General features: G+C 45.3%; 1 protein-coding gene across 1 annotated transcript; it reads right to left on the bottom strand.

Moving 5' to 3' along the window:
- Positions 1-542: 542 nt before the first annotated feature.
- LOC106989888 (uncharacterized) lies at positions 543-19794 on the bottom strand. The gene is given in 8 exon segments (XM_053207110.1): positions 543-619; positions 1661-1825; positions 1944-2127; positions 17846-17989; positions 18523-18576; positions 18578-18818; positions 18820-19114; positions 19782-19794. Coding segments are annotated over 8 exon segments (1173 nt in total).
- Between the last annotated feature and the right edge of the window lie 398 nt (positions 19795-20192).

Here is a 20192-nt window from a genome sequence, read left to right as displayed (position 1 = left end):
TGGAGCAAAAAATGTTAGGGCTCTGGGTTTGGGATGAGGTGGTTGGTGGTGACCTTCTCTGAAATGGGGACACTTGAGGAGAAGCAGGTTTACTTCTACTTAGCTCTCTTATGGCCTCCTTGAACTCACTATATTTGTCCTATTAGATAAAATTCTTAACAGCTTTCTAGAGGCATAGATGTTTTAAGTGGGTTCAGATTTATCTGATACTGACACTTGAACAAGAATTCATTTACCAGAATGTACACCATCTTAATTCATGTTCATTTAGAAAAGAGCGAATCCCTGACCAAATTTGGAGGAAGAGGTCCTATATGGTCTCATGGGAAGTCTATGCTACAAGTGCTCCCCTGAGCCAACAGGGGAGGACTGACTTCCTCATGCTGGTAACACCAGTGCCAGATTGACTTCTAGAGCATAGTAGGTGCTCAGTGAATGTGCACTGGATGAAAATTTGAGGTTGGATCACTTAGGGTCCTAGCAAAAAAGACAGTAAACTCAAGATAGTAGGCTTCAATTGAAGCCTGTTTTGTGGAGGGTATCTACAGAGGTGGGAGCAGGTGCGTGGAAGCATCGGGGATAGTGATGCAACTGAAGACTAGCAACAACGGAAACTGACCTAAAGGGGAAGGAAAGGTGTCACCAAACCAGTGTGAGTCATAGCCATAAAAGAGAGGTGCCATTCAGAGACAGCTGAGATTAGCTGGGGCTGCAAGGAATTTCAGCCACTGAGGAAACTATAACTTGTCATGGAGTTGAGGGGGGTGGGCGCAGAAGGGGAGGAGAGGCGAATCAGCACTTCAGCCCCTCACTCCTCCTTCTGATCTGCTGATGTCTTCCACTGGCTGAACCCAGTCAGGAGGCTGGGAGCAGGGGAGCCACAATAACACAATGGGTAGTGGCCATCCTCCCAGCACAAACAGCTGGGAAGAGAAGAGCCTCTCTCATTTCTTTTAGTTTTTGGGGAAGTTGGGCCTGGTCACACTTGTACTATTGAATTGTAGTATGGAATTGTTAGTAGCAATATTGAAGTACTTGGACAAACATGTCATTATTTAGCAAAATAAATACTTATTGTTCATATATTTTTGTAAATAGTTCTGGCACACCTAGCAAGTGCCAGGTGCTTTACTGAGTCACAAACAGAGATGACAGACAGTGCCGGATGGATCATCCTTGTACACAGGGCTTTCTGCGTATTCTAGTAGCATAGATCCCTGGCAGTGGGGTCCTGGGCCAAGGGGAATTCACAGTTTATACTCTGACAGACCTGACAAATCACCTCTCTGATAAAGCCACTGTATACTCTAGGGGCATTTGAGCATATGTCCACTTGACCACATTGTCTCCTTGGTCACTGGTGAGGTGAAGAATTTTTTTTTCCATATTTTTATCAGTCCTTTGTAATTTTTCTTTGGTGAAACATAGTGGTTTAGAGCTTAGTGCTTGAAACCAGGCTGCTATGTGGATTCAAACCCTATCTTTGTTGCTATTGGCTGTGTGAACTTAGGCAAGTTATTTAACCCCTTGCCCCCCCCCCCTTCTTCATGTGTGAAATGAGGATAATGATGTTATCTACCCTTTGGGGTTTTAGAGATTGTTAAGTGCCTGGCGCATAGTGAGCTTGATGTAAGAATTAGCTGTCATGATATTTGCTCACATCTTTTGCCCATTTTTCTCTCCCAGCGATATTGATGTGTGACCAGGGCTAAGGGCCGCCGGATAGAAGACAGGCCATTTCTGTAGCTCTCGTCCAATTTCTGAAATGGTCTGCTATCCCTGTAACGTGACTGTGCACTGACACGGTAACACTTCACTTTCCTACCTGAACGATAGCCAAGGGCGCATTTTGAGCAGGCAGAGGGTCATCTGAGTGTGTTGGTTCTTCTGATGTCTTTGGGGTCCTGGTCATTGGGATTTGACTGAGGTTCCCCCAGAGTCACTTTTGTACCAGGGAAGGACGGCCAGTTCCTGCAGGCCCACAGAGGCCTCTGAGCTCGGCCAGTCTTTTCGCAGGCAGCCACCAGGTGGAACCGCTTCAGAGCTTGGGGCCTGCAGGAGTCCAGGTGCTCTGAGGCTCACTTGCAGAGGCTGAGGGCTGTGGTTGTGGCTGCGAGCTATTGCTGCCTGTGGGGAGATCACACGCCCACAAGGGGAATGCCTCAGGTTGCTGAAAAAAAAATTGAAGGAGGAAGAGAAGAGCCGCTTCCTTTACAGGCCAGCCTCTCAGTTACGCAACTCTGACTGTACATTTTCAGACTTTCCATACAAGTGAAGGTCACCTGAAGAGAGATTGAAAAGTTTGTATCATAGTCACAGGAAAGTTTAAAGGTGTGAGTGTTTGTAGAGTCCTACTGAGGCTTCCACAGGCGACAGAGGGAAGTCACCGTCAAGTCACCAGTGCTGGCACCAGAGTGACTCTTCTTTATTGATGCCAGCTATGTGCCAGGAGTTGTCTGACGTGCTAGCTCTAATTCTTGTACAGCAAGGAACATGTGATCTTGGTGATGAGGAAAAGAAAGCTCAAAACATTTAACTATCGTGACTAAGATCCATCAGCTGGAAAGCGGCAGGCCATATTTTGAAAACAGGTATTTCTGCTGTCAGTTTATGTTCTTCCCGCTGTCCAGTGTGTGGGGTTGCAGTTTAGAAGTGGAAAGGCCTTTAGAATTCGTGATTCCTCTGTGCCCGAGATCACAAAGTTAGTGGCAACCCTGGAACTAGAATCTTCTATCTCTTATTCAAGTACTTTTTCCAGCCAATGAGTTTATTTCATAAAAGTCGTGGCTAAAAACAAGTGGTGAATGAATAAGCAACACGTAATAGCTGGCAGTCAGCTGGGGAAGGTGGCAAGGAGTTATAAGTTGTAGATTCGGATTTTGGTTCTACTGCTTCCTAGCTGTGTGGGCAAGTTACAGAACTTATGTGAGCCCCAGTCTGTCATCTGCAAAATGGTAATAATAATAACACTGAAATAAAAACACTGAAAGTGAGTTGATGTAAGATGTGTAACATACACTAGGTACTTACATTATCTCTAAAAGGACAATTTTGAAATGGTGTTGGATCCAAGGTTATTTTTAACTCAAGGCAGCTTGAAAGTGGGATCTGAAAAGGTAGAGCTATTTGTTGAAACTGGAAGCTGTGTAATGCTTAGTTCAGAGTCCAGGTTCTAGAATCAAGACTGTGTGTATTCAAATATCAGCTCCATCACTGGTTAGCTGTGTGGCCTCAGGCAAGTCACCTAACCCCTCTGTACCACAGTTACTCATCTGTGATTGAGAGTCATGACATTTATCTCATTAGGGCTGTGCATGGATTAAATGAGACAATGCAGGAAGGGTATGAGCATGGTGTATTGATGCAGTTGATCCCCAGCAAATGTTCATCATCATTGGAAGAATCAGGAAACCTAGGGTCTGAGGTTAGAACTAATATGATACAGTCATAATAAATACACAGGCAGAAAGATCTACTCTGTGGGCTCAGAGTACATTTTGTAAAATAGTCATTGACAGTCCTGCCTATACATAACTTGATTTGGCAGGTGGACTCCTCCAATAATGTTGATGTAATTTGGCCAGTTGTTTTCAACTGACTTTTAGAAAATAAGTGATGGTGGGGTGCCTGGGTGCCTCAGTAAGTTGACCATTTGACTCTTGATTTCGGCTCAGGTCATGATCTTATGGTTTGTGGGATCGAGTCCCACATCAGGCTTTGCGCTGACAGCATGGAGCCTGTTTGGGGTTCTCCCTCTCCCTCTCTCTCTGCCCCTCCCCTGCTTGTGTGCTCTCTCTCAAAATAAATAAATAGACATTTAAACAAATATGTGATGGTTTGATTGAAGGCATGAAAAAGGAAGTCCTTCGCTCTACATACATACTAATGACAGGAATAGGAATCACTTCTTTTCTGGAGGACAATTGAACAATGTATGAAAAATCATAAAAATGTGCCTGGTATTTGAGCCATGCTTTGGCTTTATTTAAGAAAATTGTTAAGGATGTCCACAAAGATTCACTCATTTATTTTTTCAAAGACACTAAATGTCTACTGTGTGCCCTTGCTATGCTCTGGGGTAGCATAGTGAAAAATGGAGTCACAGATGCTGCCCTCACAAAACTGATCATCTAATAGGGAGGCTCGCCATTAGACAAAGAATTACATGACCAATTAATGAATCACAAATATGTTGAATGCAACAAAGGAGCTGTGTAGGGTCCATGAGCACAAACAACCAGGGGACCTAATCCAGTCAGGACAATCTTGGAAGGCTTCCTGAAGAAGATACATTTTGGCTGAGACTTCAGAGGCTGAGAGTGGGGAGTGAGAAGGAGTGCTCCAAGTAGGTGAATCACTACATGCCAAGGCCATGTTCCTTCCAGCTGCAGAGTGTCAAGGGATTTGGAGGAAGCTGTGAGGAGCCTGCTTGGAAGGCTTCAACCATACGGATGTCCATCACAGAATTTCTTACAAGAGTGCAAAGCTGAAAAACCAAATGATACCCAAACCCTAAATGTCTAACAATAAAGGTTGGTTAAATAAGTTGTGGTATCCATTCAAAGGAATATAGCAGCTCTGTACAGCCTCCTGTAGCACAGAAGACTAATTTATGATAAAAAAGAAATGCAAGATACATTGTTTTATGAACAAAAGTTAACTATATGTGCTGTACAATTCTATTTTCATTAAAGAAAAATAATGTGTATAGGCATAGAGAAGTATGGGGGCACACTTACCAACATGTTAACAGTAGTTATTTCTGGATGGTGAGGTAGTAGAAATTTTCATTTTTTAAATATTTTTATTTATTTATTTATTTATTTATTTATTTATTTATTTATTTATTTATCTTAGAGTGTGCCTGAGCAGAGGAGAGTGGTGGAGGGACAGAGAGAGAGAAAGAATCTCAGGCAGGCTTCACGCTCTGCACAGAACCTGATACAGGGCTCAATCTCATGAGCCTGGGATCATGACCTGAGCCCAAATCAAGAGTCAGACATTCAACCGACTGAGCCACCCAGGGTCCCCTTCTTTTTTTTATCTATACTTTATAATGACCACACACACACACACACAGACACACATACAGTATGACTATGTTACTTTTGTAACAAAACCCTTTTCTTTAAAGGATATCCTAAGTTGGCAGTTTAAGATAGTGGCGAAGTGTAGGGGGCTCTAGAGCTGGCAGTCTCAACCCTGGGACCCCAGGTAGATTTTTGTTGAGCCTAACTTGCCTCTTTGCAGAGCGTGGTTGTTGTGTGGATTACAAAATGTACTTAATGCCTAGAAAGTGCTTAGCGTTTTGGCCCATGAGTAAGAAAGAGCTTGACTATGTTAGCTAGTAATGTTAAAAAGAAATATAACAAATATTTACAAACACCCTCTAGAAGTGCTTCTCGAGGCTGGTTGGTTTTGCATTTAGGATGATGTTAGCGGAAGAGGGTCCCATTCTACGATCATGGTTGCCCATGTTGTATGTGTGTGGATGGCAGGGAGGGGTGAGGAGGAGTGCCCAGAAACAGCCTAGGGCAGAGCAGACCAAAGGTTTCCATGGCAAACCATGAGACTAGCAGATTCCCTCCATAGCCCACACCCAATTCCCTTCTCCCCCGTGTCCACCTCCCACCCTTTCCCCTCACCTTCCTCCCACCACCTCTCTCCTATACAGTCTCTGCTGAGTTGGAAATTCCTCTGAGGCCAAAGGCATACATTAGGCAGATTATACATCAGTTTCCCTGTGCTGTGTGCAGCTGCTACCTTTGGCTGTTATCAGTAGGGAGACGTGTTAGAGACTCCCCCACGGGGTCTGACGTTAGATAGGAGTGGTAGCAGGGAGATAGTAGGGATAGACAGATGCCAAGAGTTATTTTGGGGGGAAATAAAAGATCTTGGTGAAGGACGATGAGAACACAAACTTTGGAGTCCAACAAGGGTGGACAAGGTGTGTTGATAAGTAGCCTACCTGGCATTCTATTTAGATTAGTTTTCTTCCCTCGCAGGTTTTGTGAGCATGGTTGCTAGAGGGAGAGATGGGAGTAGTTCTCCGATGCCCTTCAGAGAACCAGGGAAGCAGCAAGCCAGCGTGTCTCGTGGGTAAAGATAAGTTTGACTTTCGGTATGTTGTATGTTGACTTTGAGTAGCTATTAAGACTGCCAGTTGGAAATATCCAATCTGGTACCTGAAATGAGGAACAGATAGAAATTTCTGAACCATCTTATTAATTTATACCTATCCTTATGGGGGTAAATAGGAGAAGGTAAGACCTTTGAAAGAGAGAGCACAGAGAGGAAAAGAAGAAAAACAACATTCAGAGTTCAAGTTTGTAGAGGGGGCAGTTTCAAAGTTTGATACAGGTTGATGAATCAAGTTGGGTGATGGTCAAAATTACCAGGATCAAGTAACTAAAACCTGCACTTGTTTTTTAGGAAACAATTCTCTAGATCCTTCAACATAATCCATTTGGTGGAGCCAACGTGAACTCCTCTATTGCCCAGATCCTCTGCTTTTTATTTTTAAAAAAAAAATTTTTTTAACGTTTATTTATTTTTGAGACAGAGAGAGACAGAACATGAACGGGGGAGGGGCAGAGAGAGAGGGAGACACAGAACCGGAAGCAGGCTCCAGGCTCCAAGGTATCAGCCCAGAGCGGGACGCGGGGCTCGAACTCACGGACCATGAGATCGTGACCTGAGCTGAAGTCGGACGCTTAACCGACTGAGCCACCCAGGTGCCCCAGATCCTCTGCTTTTTAAACATACTGGGCACATTCCCCTATTTATGCTATTTGTTCTTCACCATCCAGGAAGCTCTGTCAGGATCCTGGCAATCTTTCAAGGTCCTGTTCAAGTCCTATCACTGTGAATACTTTCTCCTCTCTCTAGCCCACCACAGTCTAACTCTCTTGCTCCTAAACTCCTAAAGTGTTTCCTGACTGCTGCTCTTTTCACATTTATTCTTTATGGCTGGGATGAGAAGTGGACTTCATCCCACATGCTGATACTGGTCAGCTCCCAATGACTGCTCAGAGAATTCTAGGATGTTTTCCAGATTCAATGGGAAGAAGCCATGGTCAATATGCATGTCTGTCAAGAGCACTGGAGTGGAGAGGGTGGTGCATGTGCTATTTGCTGACCATAGTAAATGATTGTCTTAGTTTGAGTTCCCCAAAAGAAGATGCTGAGACAAAGGCTTGGGTTCAGGTAGTCAATTTGGGAAATGAATCCTAGAACCCACAAATGACAGAGTGTGGAAGATGAGACAAAGCAGGGAGAGAGGTGAAGGAAGAAAGTGTCTGTTAAAATATGGGCTACCATGCGTGTGCAATCGTGGTCTGCCTCAGAATCTCCCAAACCTCAGGAGGAGACCAGAGAGATACAGACACCTGAGTGAAAAGCTGCCGGAATGTGGTCAAGACTCTGTCACAGACGCAGCCAGGTGAGTACAGACAAGGTGTCCACAGGTCCACCACAGATGCTTGGTCCTGTTTTTTTTTTTCACCTCCTCTCAGAGGTGAAGCACAGAGCCCTCTGAAAAGCAGATGGCAAAAACACCTAAAAAGTGTTCAACCATTATACAATAAATGATTGTTGATCACTCTATGAAGAGAGGGAAAAGGGAGAATCATGATATCCACCAATCGGAGTTTCTGGTTTCAAGTCCAAGATTGTGCTGGACTGATTAGCTGCTATGAAATCCAGCTGTTGGGGCAAAGCAGTATGCTTCTAATTTAGATCGTTTTTATCACACAGGTATCACTCAGAAGGCCAGAGAATATATTCCTAGAAGAACAACTTTGGGTTCTGAGAAAACGTGGGGGATGTCTTAATGAAAGCTCTTTTCCCTGTATCACAAACAGAGCAGCATGGATTGCCCTGGGAGGCAGTTGAAGGGTCTTTTTAAAGAGGCAGTACTGGGCTATCCCATCACAAGGTATTTATGCACTTTGCATTTTAAAACTATCTTTTGTATCCAAAAGTGCTTCCACCTTCAACTTGCCACAGGTGATGATAATGATTGCTAAGTAAACCAAACACAAAATGCTTTCAAAGGTGTATACTCTGGGGCATCTGGGTGGCTCAGTTGGCTAAGCATCTAACTTCTGCTTAGGTCATGATCTTGTGGTTCGGGAGTTTGAGCCCCACATCAGGCTCTGTGCTGACAGTGCGGAGTCTGCTTGGAATTCTCTCTCTCTCCCTCTCTGTGTGTCCCTCTCCCACTTGTGCACTCTCTCTCTCAAAGTAAATAAATAAACTTAAAAAACAAAAGGTGTGCACACTTGTAGAAATCTATACCAGAATCTCACTGCTATGAACTGAATTGTGTCCCTGCAAAACTATGTTCAAGCCCTAACCCCTAATGTGACTGTATTTGGAGATACTGCCTATAAGGAAGTAGCTAAGGTTAAATGATATCATGGGGGGTGAGTGTGGGGCTGATCTGATAGATTAGTGTCCTTAAGAGACACAGACAGCTAGAGCTCTTGTGTATGCTCTTTCTCTCACCCTCTCTGTCTCTCTCTCCCTCTCTGTCTCTGTCTCTCTCACCACCACCCTCTTTCCACTATGTAAGGACATAGCAAGAAGATGGCTGCCTGTTAGCCAGGAAGAGATTCCTCACCAGAAATGAATTGGCTGGCACTTTGCTCTTGGACTGAGCCTCCAGAACTGTGAGAGAAAATAGTTTCTGTTGTGTAAGCCACTCAGTCTGTAGCATTTTGTTACAGCAGGCTGAGCTGACTATTACAATCACTCGAGCCCATCTGTAATGGTTCATGCTGAAGTCTCGGAAATAGTGCTACAAAAATAAGTCTTACACTGAGAAGGGCTTTGTCATCTAAACATCTCACTATGATTTCCACCATGGCCTGGAGGGAGAGTTTGGCCAGGAATTTCTATGCCCATCCCAGAATCAGAGAACGTGGTTCTCTAGCATTTAGGAAAATGACTGGCTCACAGCAGCAGCTTGATAAAAGTTTGGTGGATGTAACCTTTGAGCATCCCAGGACTGAAATGGATGTATTCCATCTTCTTTCCCAGGGCTTTTTATTTTAGTCAGCACTGCCTTTTCTCTAATGTCACATAGTTTAAAGCTACCACATGTCAAAGCTACCTTAAATTGTAATCTGGAATCAAAGCCCTACCTGAGTAATCTTGGGCCAGTTAAAAGCCTTAGTTTGGGTTCCCCCCAAAAGTTTCAAATCTCAGTAGTTTATTTGGGCCGTACAGGAAACGCCAGTATGGGGTGGGGAGACGATAGGGAAAGGAAGGCAACCAATCAAATTGTGTTGCCAAACACATCACCACTGTGGGCCAGTGGAGCTTAGGCCCCCTGGGGAACTTGGAAGATCATGCTAGAACATATGTCTCATAATTAAATCCCCACCCTGTCAACCAAGGGGTGAGGAGGCCAGGGAATGTGTACATCACCTCCTGTCAATTACTGGTTGGTGACTGCTCCTAGAGTATGTTAATTCCCCAACATATCTGGCATGCCAGAACACAGCAGGCAGAAGGTCTTGGGCCACATCCTGGCATTTAGAAGTTGAGCTACTAGGTGCTGAAATTGTAAGGACCAAGGACATATGGACATAGCATCTGCTATCTGTGAAAGGAAGTTTAGTGCCCAATTCATTAAATGAGTTGCTATTTGCAATGCACTTAGAACACTGTAGTAAGTGTGGCTTATTATACTGTCCATACACAGACACAGTTGTCTTTTTTTGTTTGTTTATTTATTTTGAGAGAGAGAGAGAGAGCAAGGTAAAGAGAGAGGGAGAGAGAATCCCAAGCAGGCTCCAAGCTGTCAGCACAGAGGCCTCTGCAGGGCTCGATCTCACGAACTATGAGATCATCACCTGAGCTAAAATCAAGAGTCAGGTGCTCAACTGCGCCCAGACACAGTGGTTTTCTGATCCCATATGCTCTTCAAGAAACTTCCCATTCCCTAATAAGGAGTAGAGTCTGTTCCTCCTCCTCCTGGACCAGTGGGACTTGGTGACTACCTTGATGAACACAATACAGAAGTGAATTCTCTGGCTTCCAAGGCTAGGTCATGAAGGCCTGCCTATCTTTCTGTCTCTGTCTTTCTCTCTGTGTGTATATGTATATGTAATGTGTATGTGTATGTGTATGTACTGTATATGTATATGTATACACACACATACACACATGTACACGCACATGCCTGCACCCTGGGATTCCTACCCTGAGGCTGCCACACTGGAGAGATCACATGAAGAGACTACATAGGAACAGAGAGATGGCCATCAAGCCTCCACTGTTGGAGGTATCCTAGAACTGGTGTCCAGTGGGGGAGCAGAGAAGCCTCTGAGATGACCCAAGACACAGCCATCTAAAAACTACAAGCACAGGAATGACCCTGAGGCAGATACGCCCAATGACACGGGGCCTGAATTCCTGAATTCAGAAATTCAGGAGAGATTGAAACCGTGAGAGATAATAGATGATTATTGTTATTTTAAGACACTAAGTTTTGAGATAACTTCCTATGTCACCATAGTAACTGGAACAGTGCTTGTTGAATAAAATAAATAAAGTCTCACCTCCTTTACTCACAAGCTCTCCTAAGATATGAAAGGAAACTTTCATATTCTGGATTCCATAGTCTAGCAGATGGTCATAGCCCAAGCTCATGTTCCCTAAAAGTCAGATCCCCACAGTGCTGATATGGTAAGGTTCTTATGTAAGGCTGAAATGTTAAGGGTAGTGTGCAAAGGTTAGGTTTATTCTGGGACTGCACATCATGCTAATTCCTCAATACCAATTTTGTTCAACTTCTACCCAGTAGGGGCCTGGTTGTCTGGTCACTCACCTCCAGCTCCAGAAACAGGCCCCGAATGATCTAAGCCACTGGGGAATCCCAGGCTTCTGGCCATGGTGATTGGACCACACAGGTCAGGCATAAGCCAATCAGCATTTGGATTTCATTTGGGATTGGCTAGGGATGGTGTAATCAGCACCATATCCAGGACTTTTGCTCGGGATTCTAGGATATAGGAGCATCCTTCCTCTGGGAAGTGGGGACTTCAATAGACACACTGCAGCCATTTTGCTCCCATGAGGGAAGCCAGACTGAGGATGGAGTCTACACAGAGAGAGGCATATTGAAAGAATCACATAAAAATTAGTCTAGAGCCTTGATCAAACCATGCCCAAAGCCCAGACTACATCTGCATTTTCAGGTGCAGGAGCCAAGAAGTCACCTTTATTGTTTAAACCACTTTGGTATGCATTTTCTATTACTTGCAACCAAAAGTATCCAAATTGATTCAGGTATCCACACATTAGCCACTGATACTAGAACCCTTCTCCAGAGATCAAAGAGAGGAGTAATATTTAATCTACATAAAATTTCCTAACATTCTCTTTGGACATTTTTTGATAAAGCCTTGAGTGTTGCCAAAGAAATAACTACCAATTTCTTGCTACATCTTGGGTGTAAGTGTGTATATATTGTAAAAACACCAGGGAAAGATCTGTTCCCTATCTCTCTCTTATCTTCTTGTGGCCTCAGGCATTCTTTGTCTTGTACATGGATATCTCGCCCCTGTCTCTTCAGATCATTTTCCTTCTCTGGGTGTTTGTCTCTGTGTCCACATTTGTCCTTTTTAAAGGGCACCAGTCATATTGGGTGCCCATCCTAATGACCTCATTTTAACTTGATTACCTCTAGTATGGGCCTGATTTAAATAAGGTCACATTCTGAGGTACTGAGGGTCAGGGATTCAAGATATTTTTATTGGGGGACATAATTCAACTCGTAAGAGTGGGGTAGAGGGAGTGGCTTGGGAGGATGTATGTGGAAATGACAAGACATCAGACATAGAGAAGTTCAACAAACCAAACACAGTTTCGGAGTTGTCCCCATGTAGGAAGGCCTTGCTTTGATTTGTGGAAGGGATGACAGGAGCTCCTGACAGGAGACACTGCCTCTACTGAGACACAGAGGTGAAGCTGAAAGAGTCAGAGCCAGGTTCCTAAAACACAGAGCCTTTTTTTTTTTTTTTTCTAGCCTGGATGTTTCCATTATAACAATCTCTGTTTTGTTGGGTAATTTTTTTTTTGAAGGAATACACACAAAGCTTTCTCATTGCTTCCAACTGAATGAAATTTATGAAGCTTCTTGTACAGTGTGTTCATTGTTTAGATTGGGATAATTGAAGTGTCAGGAATATTTGCTTATTGAAAAACAACTCAGGGAGGCCCTGAGCACCCAGCCAGGCTGGGGCCACAAGTCATACCACCTTCAGGACAGCCTTTTTTGTAATGCCTTTCACAGCAGTGCTGTCTTCCCAGGTAAATTAATTTCACACCTGGGGAGGAGCACTGGATTAGGAGTCCAAGAGCCCTATTTCTAATATGAAATTCACCATTCACTCACTGTGTGACTAACTTTGAATAAATCATTTAACTTCTGTGGGCTTCTCTGACCTGAATGACAATGTCTTGTCTACCTCACAAGAGATATACCGGGGTACGGTGTGGCTCAGAAGGGACAATCTATGTGAAGACACTCTATGAAGCATAAAATGTTACACAAGTATGTATTATTAGTGATAAAAATTAATCATTTCTACTTTTGCTCAGAGGATGACATTGAACTAAGAAATCCTACTGGGTCAATGTTCTGCTTATTCTCCACTTTCTCTCCACCCTTTTCTGGCCCACCCTGTGCCTTGGGAGGCTAACAACTATGTGTTGCACTAGCTATACTTCCTTATCTTGTGGCTTCTGCTTGGGTTTGGCCAATGAGAGCTGTTCATAGGAAATGGGGAAAATGTGGCCAGAGAGAAGCCTGGGTATGTATTCCCCTTGCTCTCTCCTTGACCATTGGAGGTTGAGGCATGAGCTGTGTTCTCATATAGCCACCGCTCTGATGGGACACCTCTTCCAGCCCTGTGGTCCTTACTGGGGTAACATCATTCCCTCTTCTCCTCTTCACGTTGAGGAGGATGGCTGATCCTTGATGCCTGTCTCTGCAAACAGCCCCTTCATGATCACTCTTTGGCTCTTTGAATGTGCCATCTGATTCCCAAGGGACCCTAACTGTGGCCATGATGACCACCATATGGACACTAACTCAACTTTTCCTGAATGAAGAATTATCTCTCTTGTTTGGGGCAGTCTGTGTCTTCTCTTGTTTTTAGCCACTGGGAAGGTCTGCGAAAAGGATTCTGTCCTGAAGAAATGTGTACAACTGGATCTTGAAGGATTATAGGGATTTGGAAGCCTTTGCTGTTTCCCATCAGCAAACCAGATGCTTTCTGTCAGTTGAAGGGAGGCTAGGGCCCTGCCTGCTCTTTCTCTGGTCCCTCCTGTCACTCCCTGTGCTTGAACTTGAACTCCCAAATTCAGCCAGTTCTTCCTTCGCACTCACCCCTTCTGCTCTCAACCACCTGCAGGCAGGTTACCCCGATCTTTGGTGGGACCCATGGAATGTCCACATGGGACACAGCTGCTCTCCTCTCTCCTGCTCCCAGCACTCAGCTTCCCTGCCTGTCTTCATGCTGCCCAGGCTTGGAACCCTGGCTCATTCTTAGCATCTCTGCTCCTATGTGTCAGCAGGTACCACCAATCATTGTTTCTCTCCTTCAAAATATTTCTTGTGTTCCTCTTTGCACTCTTATCATCTCAGTTCAGAGCCCCCTGTGCCTCCTGAATTTCTGTGTCAGGATTTCCAAGTGGCCTTCCTTTTTACAGTCTGTCCCCAATGCAAGACAGCCCATAGACTTTTGCCACACTAGCTTTCCTGAAACTTGGCTTTCATTTTGTCCCTTCTCTGTATGACCTTCCACGACTCTCTGCTGCCCATGAGACAGAATCCGAACCCTGATCTTGGCATTCAAAGCAACATACAGTCTGCTTCTTGGCCTATTTATTCCCTGATGAACCTGCTCTTCCCTCTCACTCCCATCTGACCACACCAGGGGCTTTCCAGCCTCCAGCCCAGTACTCACCTCCTACCCATCCCAGGGGGGCCCCCATCTTGCTTCCTCAGGTGAACACCACCTATTCTCCAGAGCTGGACCCCAATGCTACTTGCTTTCTGAAACCCTGGCTACCTCAAGCCACAGTGATATGTCCCTCCTTTTGAGCCCTGTGGGAAGTCTCAGGACATGTTTGCCAAAGTGAACTTCAACTCCTGAGGACATTGTTGACCCTAGTCATTTGAGCTTCTAACAATGTTGGGGCTACGTGTCCTGTAAGGTAGGAGGCCCATATCACTTACTAAATGAACAAGTAAATACACAAAATACATTGGCTTATTCAAACTGCTGATTCTTTGAGGGACTGGGTGCTTGTGTATATTCTGCATCTCAGTGGGTCTGTGGCACTAATGCTGCTGCATGTTTACTCAGTTGGGCAGTGGGTCTAAGAAGGAATGGGGCCATGATACGAGGATGGGGATGATGACAATACAATTTAAAATGTCTACCATGTATTGTCTACTGTGTGCCAGTACTTCACACACATGATCTGCTCCTTTGCTTATAATCCGCCTGTGAAATAAGGATTGTTACTGTCTCTGTATATCAGGGAATAGAGGCCCAGAGCAACTAAGTAAATTGTTCTACATCATACATCTGGTTGGGGGCAAGGCTGAATTTGAACCCAGTCTGATGATGCGAAAGCCTCTTCTACCAACCAAATACCGACAGCCCTCAGAAGTCTCCAGGGCTCTGCCATGTGTAAATGCCTGTGTGGATTGTGTCTAACTTCTCTTCCTCCTACTGAAGGCAGGTTACTATCTTTTTTTTTTTTAAATTTTCTATTTTATTTTAGAGAGAGAGAGAGAACGTGAGCTGGGGAGAGGGGTGAAGAGAGAGAGAGGGAGAGAGCGAATCTTAAGCAGGCTCTATGCTCAGCAAGGAGCCCAATGCGGGGCTCAGTCTCCCAACCCTGGGATCAGGACCTGAGCCAAAATTGAGAGTCAGACGCTCAACCGACTGAGCCCCCCTGCGCCCTGGGCAGGATACTATCTTAAAGCTCTTTGTATGCCCCCAGTGATGCCAAGGACAGTGCCTTGCACACCATAGTTTGTTAATTGGTTCCCAGCTCTCACCCACTCCACGTCTGAATTGCAAGTGCTCCTTGTAGGAGGAGCTGGACAGGGTTATTCGCTGGCATTGAATAGGAATTCCCTTGCCACCCCCCCCCCCCATATTCTAAAACCTTTAGTTTTTCTAATTACTTGTCTTTGAAGCTCTTCCCTGTTATGGCTTTGTTTTGTGTCAACTTGGCTAAGCTGGTAGTGTTTCCCAGAATCCCTTGCCTTGCATGGCTCCAGGTCAGACCTGGCCACAAGGGGCATTTGCTTGATACTGAGAAGGCAGAGGGGAAGCAGTGGCAACACAGGACAGGTGGAGAGCGCCAGGCGGGCCCCTGAGCGCGCTCACCCGGAGGCTCGTCTTGTTGGCCAGCAGCCGCACCTGAGCTTGCTTCTCTTCCAGCTCCCACCCAGGCCCCTCCTACAGACTCCATGAGCCACAGGCTTGCTGTGCATGCAGGCCCACGGAGAAGGTGCCAGCTTTTGCAGGAGCCCTATGCTGTCTGAGTTGGAGGCCATGAGAGCCATGGGTTCCAGCCTGTGCTCATTGTTTCCAGTGCTTCCCGCACTTCCAGTTTGGGTAGCCTCCCCCACTTGAAGTCCCATGTCCCCTCCTGATTACCAGGGCTGCTGACCGACAGTGAGCTGAGGCCCCCAGCAGATGCAGAGGCGACAACCTACCATCGCCTCCTCCAGTTCCCATAGTTGTGCAAGGTCTAACCTTTATGACAAATGCCTCGTTCTGTGTTACCGAGAGCATCTCTGATCAAACTAGCTGCTGCAGTCATCGTCCCAGGTCCCCAGGGTCCAGTGTCCTTGGTCACGAGGCTGCCCCACAGAAATGTGTTCATGGAGATTGGGCAAAGTCACCATCAAGGCAGGAAGAAGCCTAAGATTGGCCAGCCCCTCCTAACCCTTTCTGATTTCCTCCCCACAAGACTGTGGTGTTGTTTCTGGAGGCAGGAGCTAGATCAGATCTGACTCGTAGTGAAACCCAGTGTAAAAGGCCACAGAGTTACTCAGGGCTGTATCTGCCTGAGCAAACTTGAGCTGAACTCAACTCTGCTCTCACTGCTTTTGGAGGTTGTGTGGCCACCCCCACCCCTTTATGGTTGCTCTCAGATGTCACTGGCCTCCAGCTGCTGTGCATGGAGCTGGGCTTGTGATTAGTCACAGTCAGACTAGAGTAAGGTCTTGCCTATAGTAAGCGCTATGATCCCAGAGGCTCTGAAGACTGATGCTCAAAGGTATCTGCCTTCATCCAGGTGTTCTAAAGTCTAAAATTTCACCATTAGAGAGTCATTCCTTTGTATTACTCTCCTGATGTTTGTTATTAAAATGACATACACCTTTGGTAAAGGGATCATCTGCAGAGTGCAGTGGAAAGAACATGATTTCTGGAATTATCTAGCTCTGAATGCTGTGAGACTTGGATAAAATAATTACTAATCCCTTCAAGCTACAGTTTCTGCCTATTAAAATGGGAATAATAATATCCAATTTGGTGTATGTCAGTCTGTTTAGGCTATAATAACAAAAATATCATTTACTGAGTGGCTTATCAACAACAGAGATTTATTCTCACATTCTGGAGGCTGGGAAGTCCAAGATCAAGATCCAGACAGGTTCTGTGTCTGGTGAGGTCCTGCTTCCTGGTTCACAGATCATCATCTCGCTGTGTCCTCATGTGGTGGAGGGGGCAAAGAACCTCTCCAAGGGTCCTTTTATAGGACACTAATCTCATTCATGAGGGCTCTATTTCACATCGCCTCCTATCCCCCCAGAGACCCCACCTCCTGATATCATCACAATGGGGGGTTTGGATTTCAACATATGAATTTCAGGGGACACAGGCATGCAAGTCCCTCATAGTATAGAAGCTAACAAATGTGAAAAGGAATTGGCACAATGCCTGGCACACAGGTGATGTTGAGTGAATGTTAGCATTTACTACGGATTCCCTTTCCGTGAACTGAGTAGTGCACTGGGATTTTTGGTAGGGTGCTGGGTGTGTGCCACCATTACTGTGTTCTCGTCACAGCTGGGACCTAGCAGGGAAGTGCGTGGGGTTTTGCTAGGAATGTGTGTCCATGTGTTTCAATGGGGTAGGAGGGGAGGGAGAGACAGGGACAGAGACAGAGATGAGAGAGTTTTAGAAGAGAGAAAGGTCACCAGAAGAAGAGATGAATAGATTATTTCAAAAAACTGGACTGTTTCCATCTGCTTTTCTCTACTTCCATTGCTACTATCCTAATTCAAGGTCATCCTCTCTGTCCTGGATTACTTCAATAGACTTACCTGGTTCTTTTGATTTTATTCTTATTTCTTTTGAGTTTGTTCTCTTCTTGGAAACTTTGGAAACTTTTTGAAAATGTAAATTAGATCTTACTTAAAACCCTGAGACCACTTTAACTCTTTGTATTATTCTTGGCATCTGATCATCCTGGTCCCAGTCTACCCCTCCTCCCCTCAGCTTCATTTCCTTCTTCTCCCCCCTCACTCATTACAGGTTAGCCACCAGAATTCTCCCAGAATCCGGGATCAATGAGCCCAAAGCCTTGCCCATGCTTCTGTCTCCCCTACTCCCCCTGCCCCTTTCCTCCTTCCCTTCCTCTCTCCTTCATTCTTCTGACAGCCTTCATATCTTTGTTCATATGTGATTTTCTCAGGAATGCTGTCCTCCTAGGCCCACCTCTTATTCTTTCTGAAGGAAGGTCTCTTCTTTGCTTTTCTCCTTAGAGCCTGTGTCACATTTCAGAATCATGGGATTACGTGAATAGTTGCTTTCTGAAACACAACAGTCTTGTTCCCTGTTGTATTGCCAGCAGCCAGCCCATTGCTGGACACACACAGGTTTCCATAATGCTGGTTAATGGTGAGTAAATATTCCACATCATAATCCTGGGATAAATCTAACTGTATGGAATTCACATTTTTTTCAACTTTTAGAAACTGTTTATTTTCTTTCTACCTTATTTCCATTTTGCTTGCCTTTGTGGAAGAGCAGCTGAAGACCACTCAATGGTTGTTCCTATCCATCTGGTGGCCTGAGCAGTGGGAGCTGGGGGGCTGAGCACCTGAGTCTTCAATAGGGAACTGCTGAGTAGGTACAGAGCAGACCTGCCCGCCTTCAGACGTGAACTGAGGAGTTGGAACGGCCCATTCATCCAGAAATTCCTCCTTGGTCACAGCTTTTTTTTTTTTTTAAGTTTATTTATTTATTCTAAGAGAGAGAGAGAGAGATTGAGAGAGAGAGAAGGGGGTGGGGCAGAGAAAGAAGGAGAGAGAGAGAATTCTAAGCAGGCTCTGAGCTGTCAGTGCGATGTGAAGCCGGACGTGGGGCTCAAACTCACGAACCATGAGATGGTGACCTGAGCTGAAATCAAGAGTTGGATGCTTAACCCACTGAGCCACCCAGGCGCCCCAGGTAACAGCCTTTTAGTAGTAGCCTGATCTTCCTTTTCAGTCTCTTCAGGCTCTCTGTAGAGAAGTACAGATCAGACAGACCTCCCGTGGGTGTTCATGGGAGATGGTGCCATGTGTGTGCAGAACTTTCTGGGCCAGCATCCGCCACGTCCGACCCACTGAGTGAGATTTCTTGCTATTGCAAGGGATGACAATGTCCACACAGTGCAGAGGAGAGTCTGTGTTACCCAGAGCCGTGGTAGGTGGGTTAACAGAAGATGCCCCTGAGAGAGGCTGGTGGCCAATACTGGGATCAGTAACCATCAGAAGACACCGGGGAGCCTGCCTGCATCTGGTTAGTGAAGGTTCCCGGAGTGAAGCGGCCCACGATAGGAATGGCTTTGGTGGCAGCAGCAAACTTCAGCACAGCCCACGAGCGGGTATTCCTGGAATATATGACACTCTCACCACCTGGGATTTCAATGGCAACAATGGCACGAGCTGTCAGCAGAAGCTTCTCCCAGGCTCTCTTCAGATTTATGGTGTAGATGCCATCACTTTTCCTTCTGCAGATGTACTGTTCCATTTGGAAGTCAAGGTTGGTGCCTCTGAGTGGGTTCCTGCTGTGGGTTCCTCCTATGCTTGCAGGATGTCAAGGGCTCTGGACACTATGAATGTTCCCTTTAAGTTACAATGGGAATGCAGAACCGTGCCCTGTGGGCCCCTCTCTGGGAAGCGCAGAAAAAGGTGGAATTTGCATTTTTTCTCCTCACAGATGGGTCATAGTTCTTAGGTTTGCAAATCCCAGAATCTTAGAAAAGCCACCCAGAAAACTGAGATCCTGTTTATCTCTATATTTAATTTTTTGTTTCCTTAGTTTTCCTTTTAAAATTGAGACATATAACTTAACACAGAGTAAACTGCATAAATGTTAAATGCATAGCTGTTGAGTTTTTCATTCGTATACATCCTTGGAACCAGCACCCCAGTCAAGATCATCCCAGAATCCAGTAGGTTCCTCTGTACCCTCCTGGTTCCCTAACGCCCTCCCTGCTCTCCCTGGCCTGGTGAGCTGACATCTGCTGATTTCCAGCTCTCTAGGCTATCCTTGTCTACTTCACACCCTCATGTACATGGGATCATATGGTGTGTATGTTTCTTGTTTCTGGCTTCTTCTCCTCAGTATGTTTTGAGATCCTCTCAAGTTGCTGTGTATAGTGATACTTCCTTGTTTCACTCTGCTTTTGCTTAATTAGTGAGTATTATTTTGTTGAGCATATACACCACAATTAATCCATTTTACTATTGCCAGACATTCCGCCGTTTGCATCTTTGGGCTGTCATGAGTGAAGCTGCTTTGAACATTATTGCACACATGTTTTGGTGAGCCTGTTGCTGGGGATAGAATGAGGAGTGGGGTTGGTGGATCTTTGTCTTTAAACGAGGTTCTTTTGTCCTATGTTCTTGTCTTATGTCCTTCAAAAAATCCTGGCACATCTCAATCTGAACTTACAACTGAGATAAGCCATGGGTGCACTAGGCTTCTTGCCTGCGAGGAATCCTTTCTGTGGCTGTAAGGGCATTTCCAGGGTTTGTGTCAAAGTCATTTTACTATTTGACACTGACCCTATGTGATAGGCCTGAGCAACATAACATCATAACCTGAGGGGGGTTCTGCCAGTTGAAGCCTAGGCAGCCTAAGTCATCTCAGAAA

The sequence above is a fragment of the Acinonyx jubatus genome, chromosome D2 (genome assembly GCF_027475565.1).
Source record: "Acinonyx jubatus isolate Ajub_Pintada_27869175 chromosome D2, VMU_Ajub_asm_v1.0, whole genome shotgun sequence".
NCBI classification, from domain to species: domain Eukaryota; kingdom Metazoa; phylum Chordata; class Mammalia; order Carnivora; family Felidae; genus Acinonyx; species Acinonyx jubatus.
The sequence above is the reverse complement of the archived record's forward strand: the minus strand, read 5'-3'. Positions and strand labels throughout refer to the sequence as shown.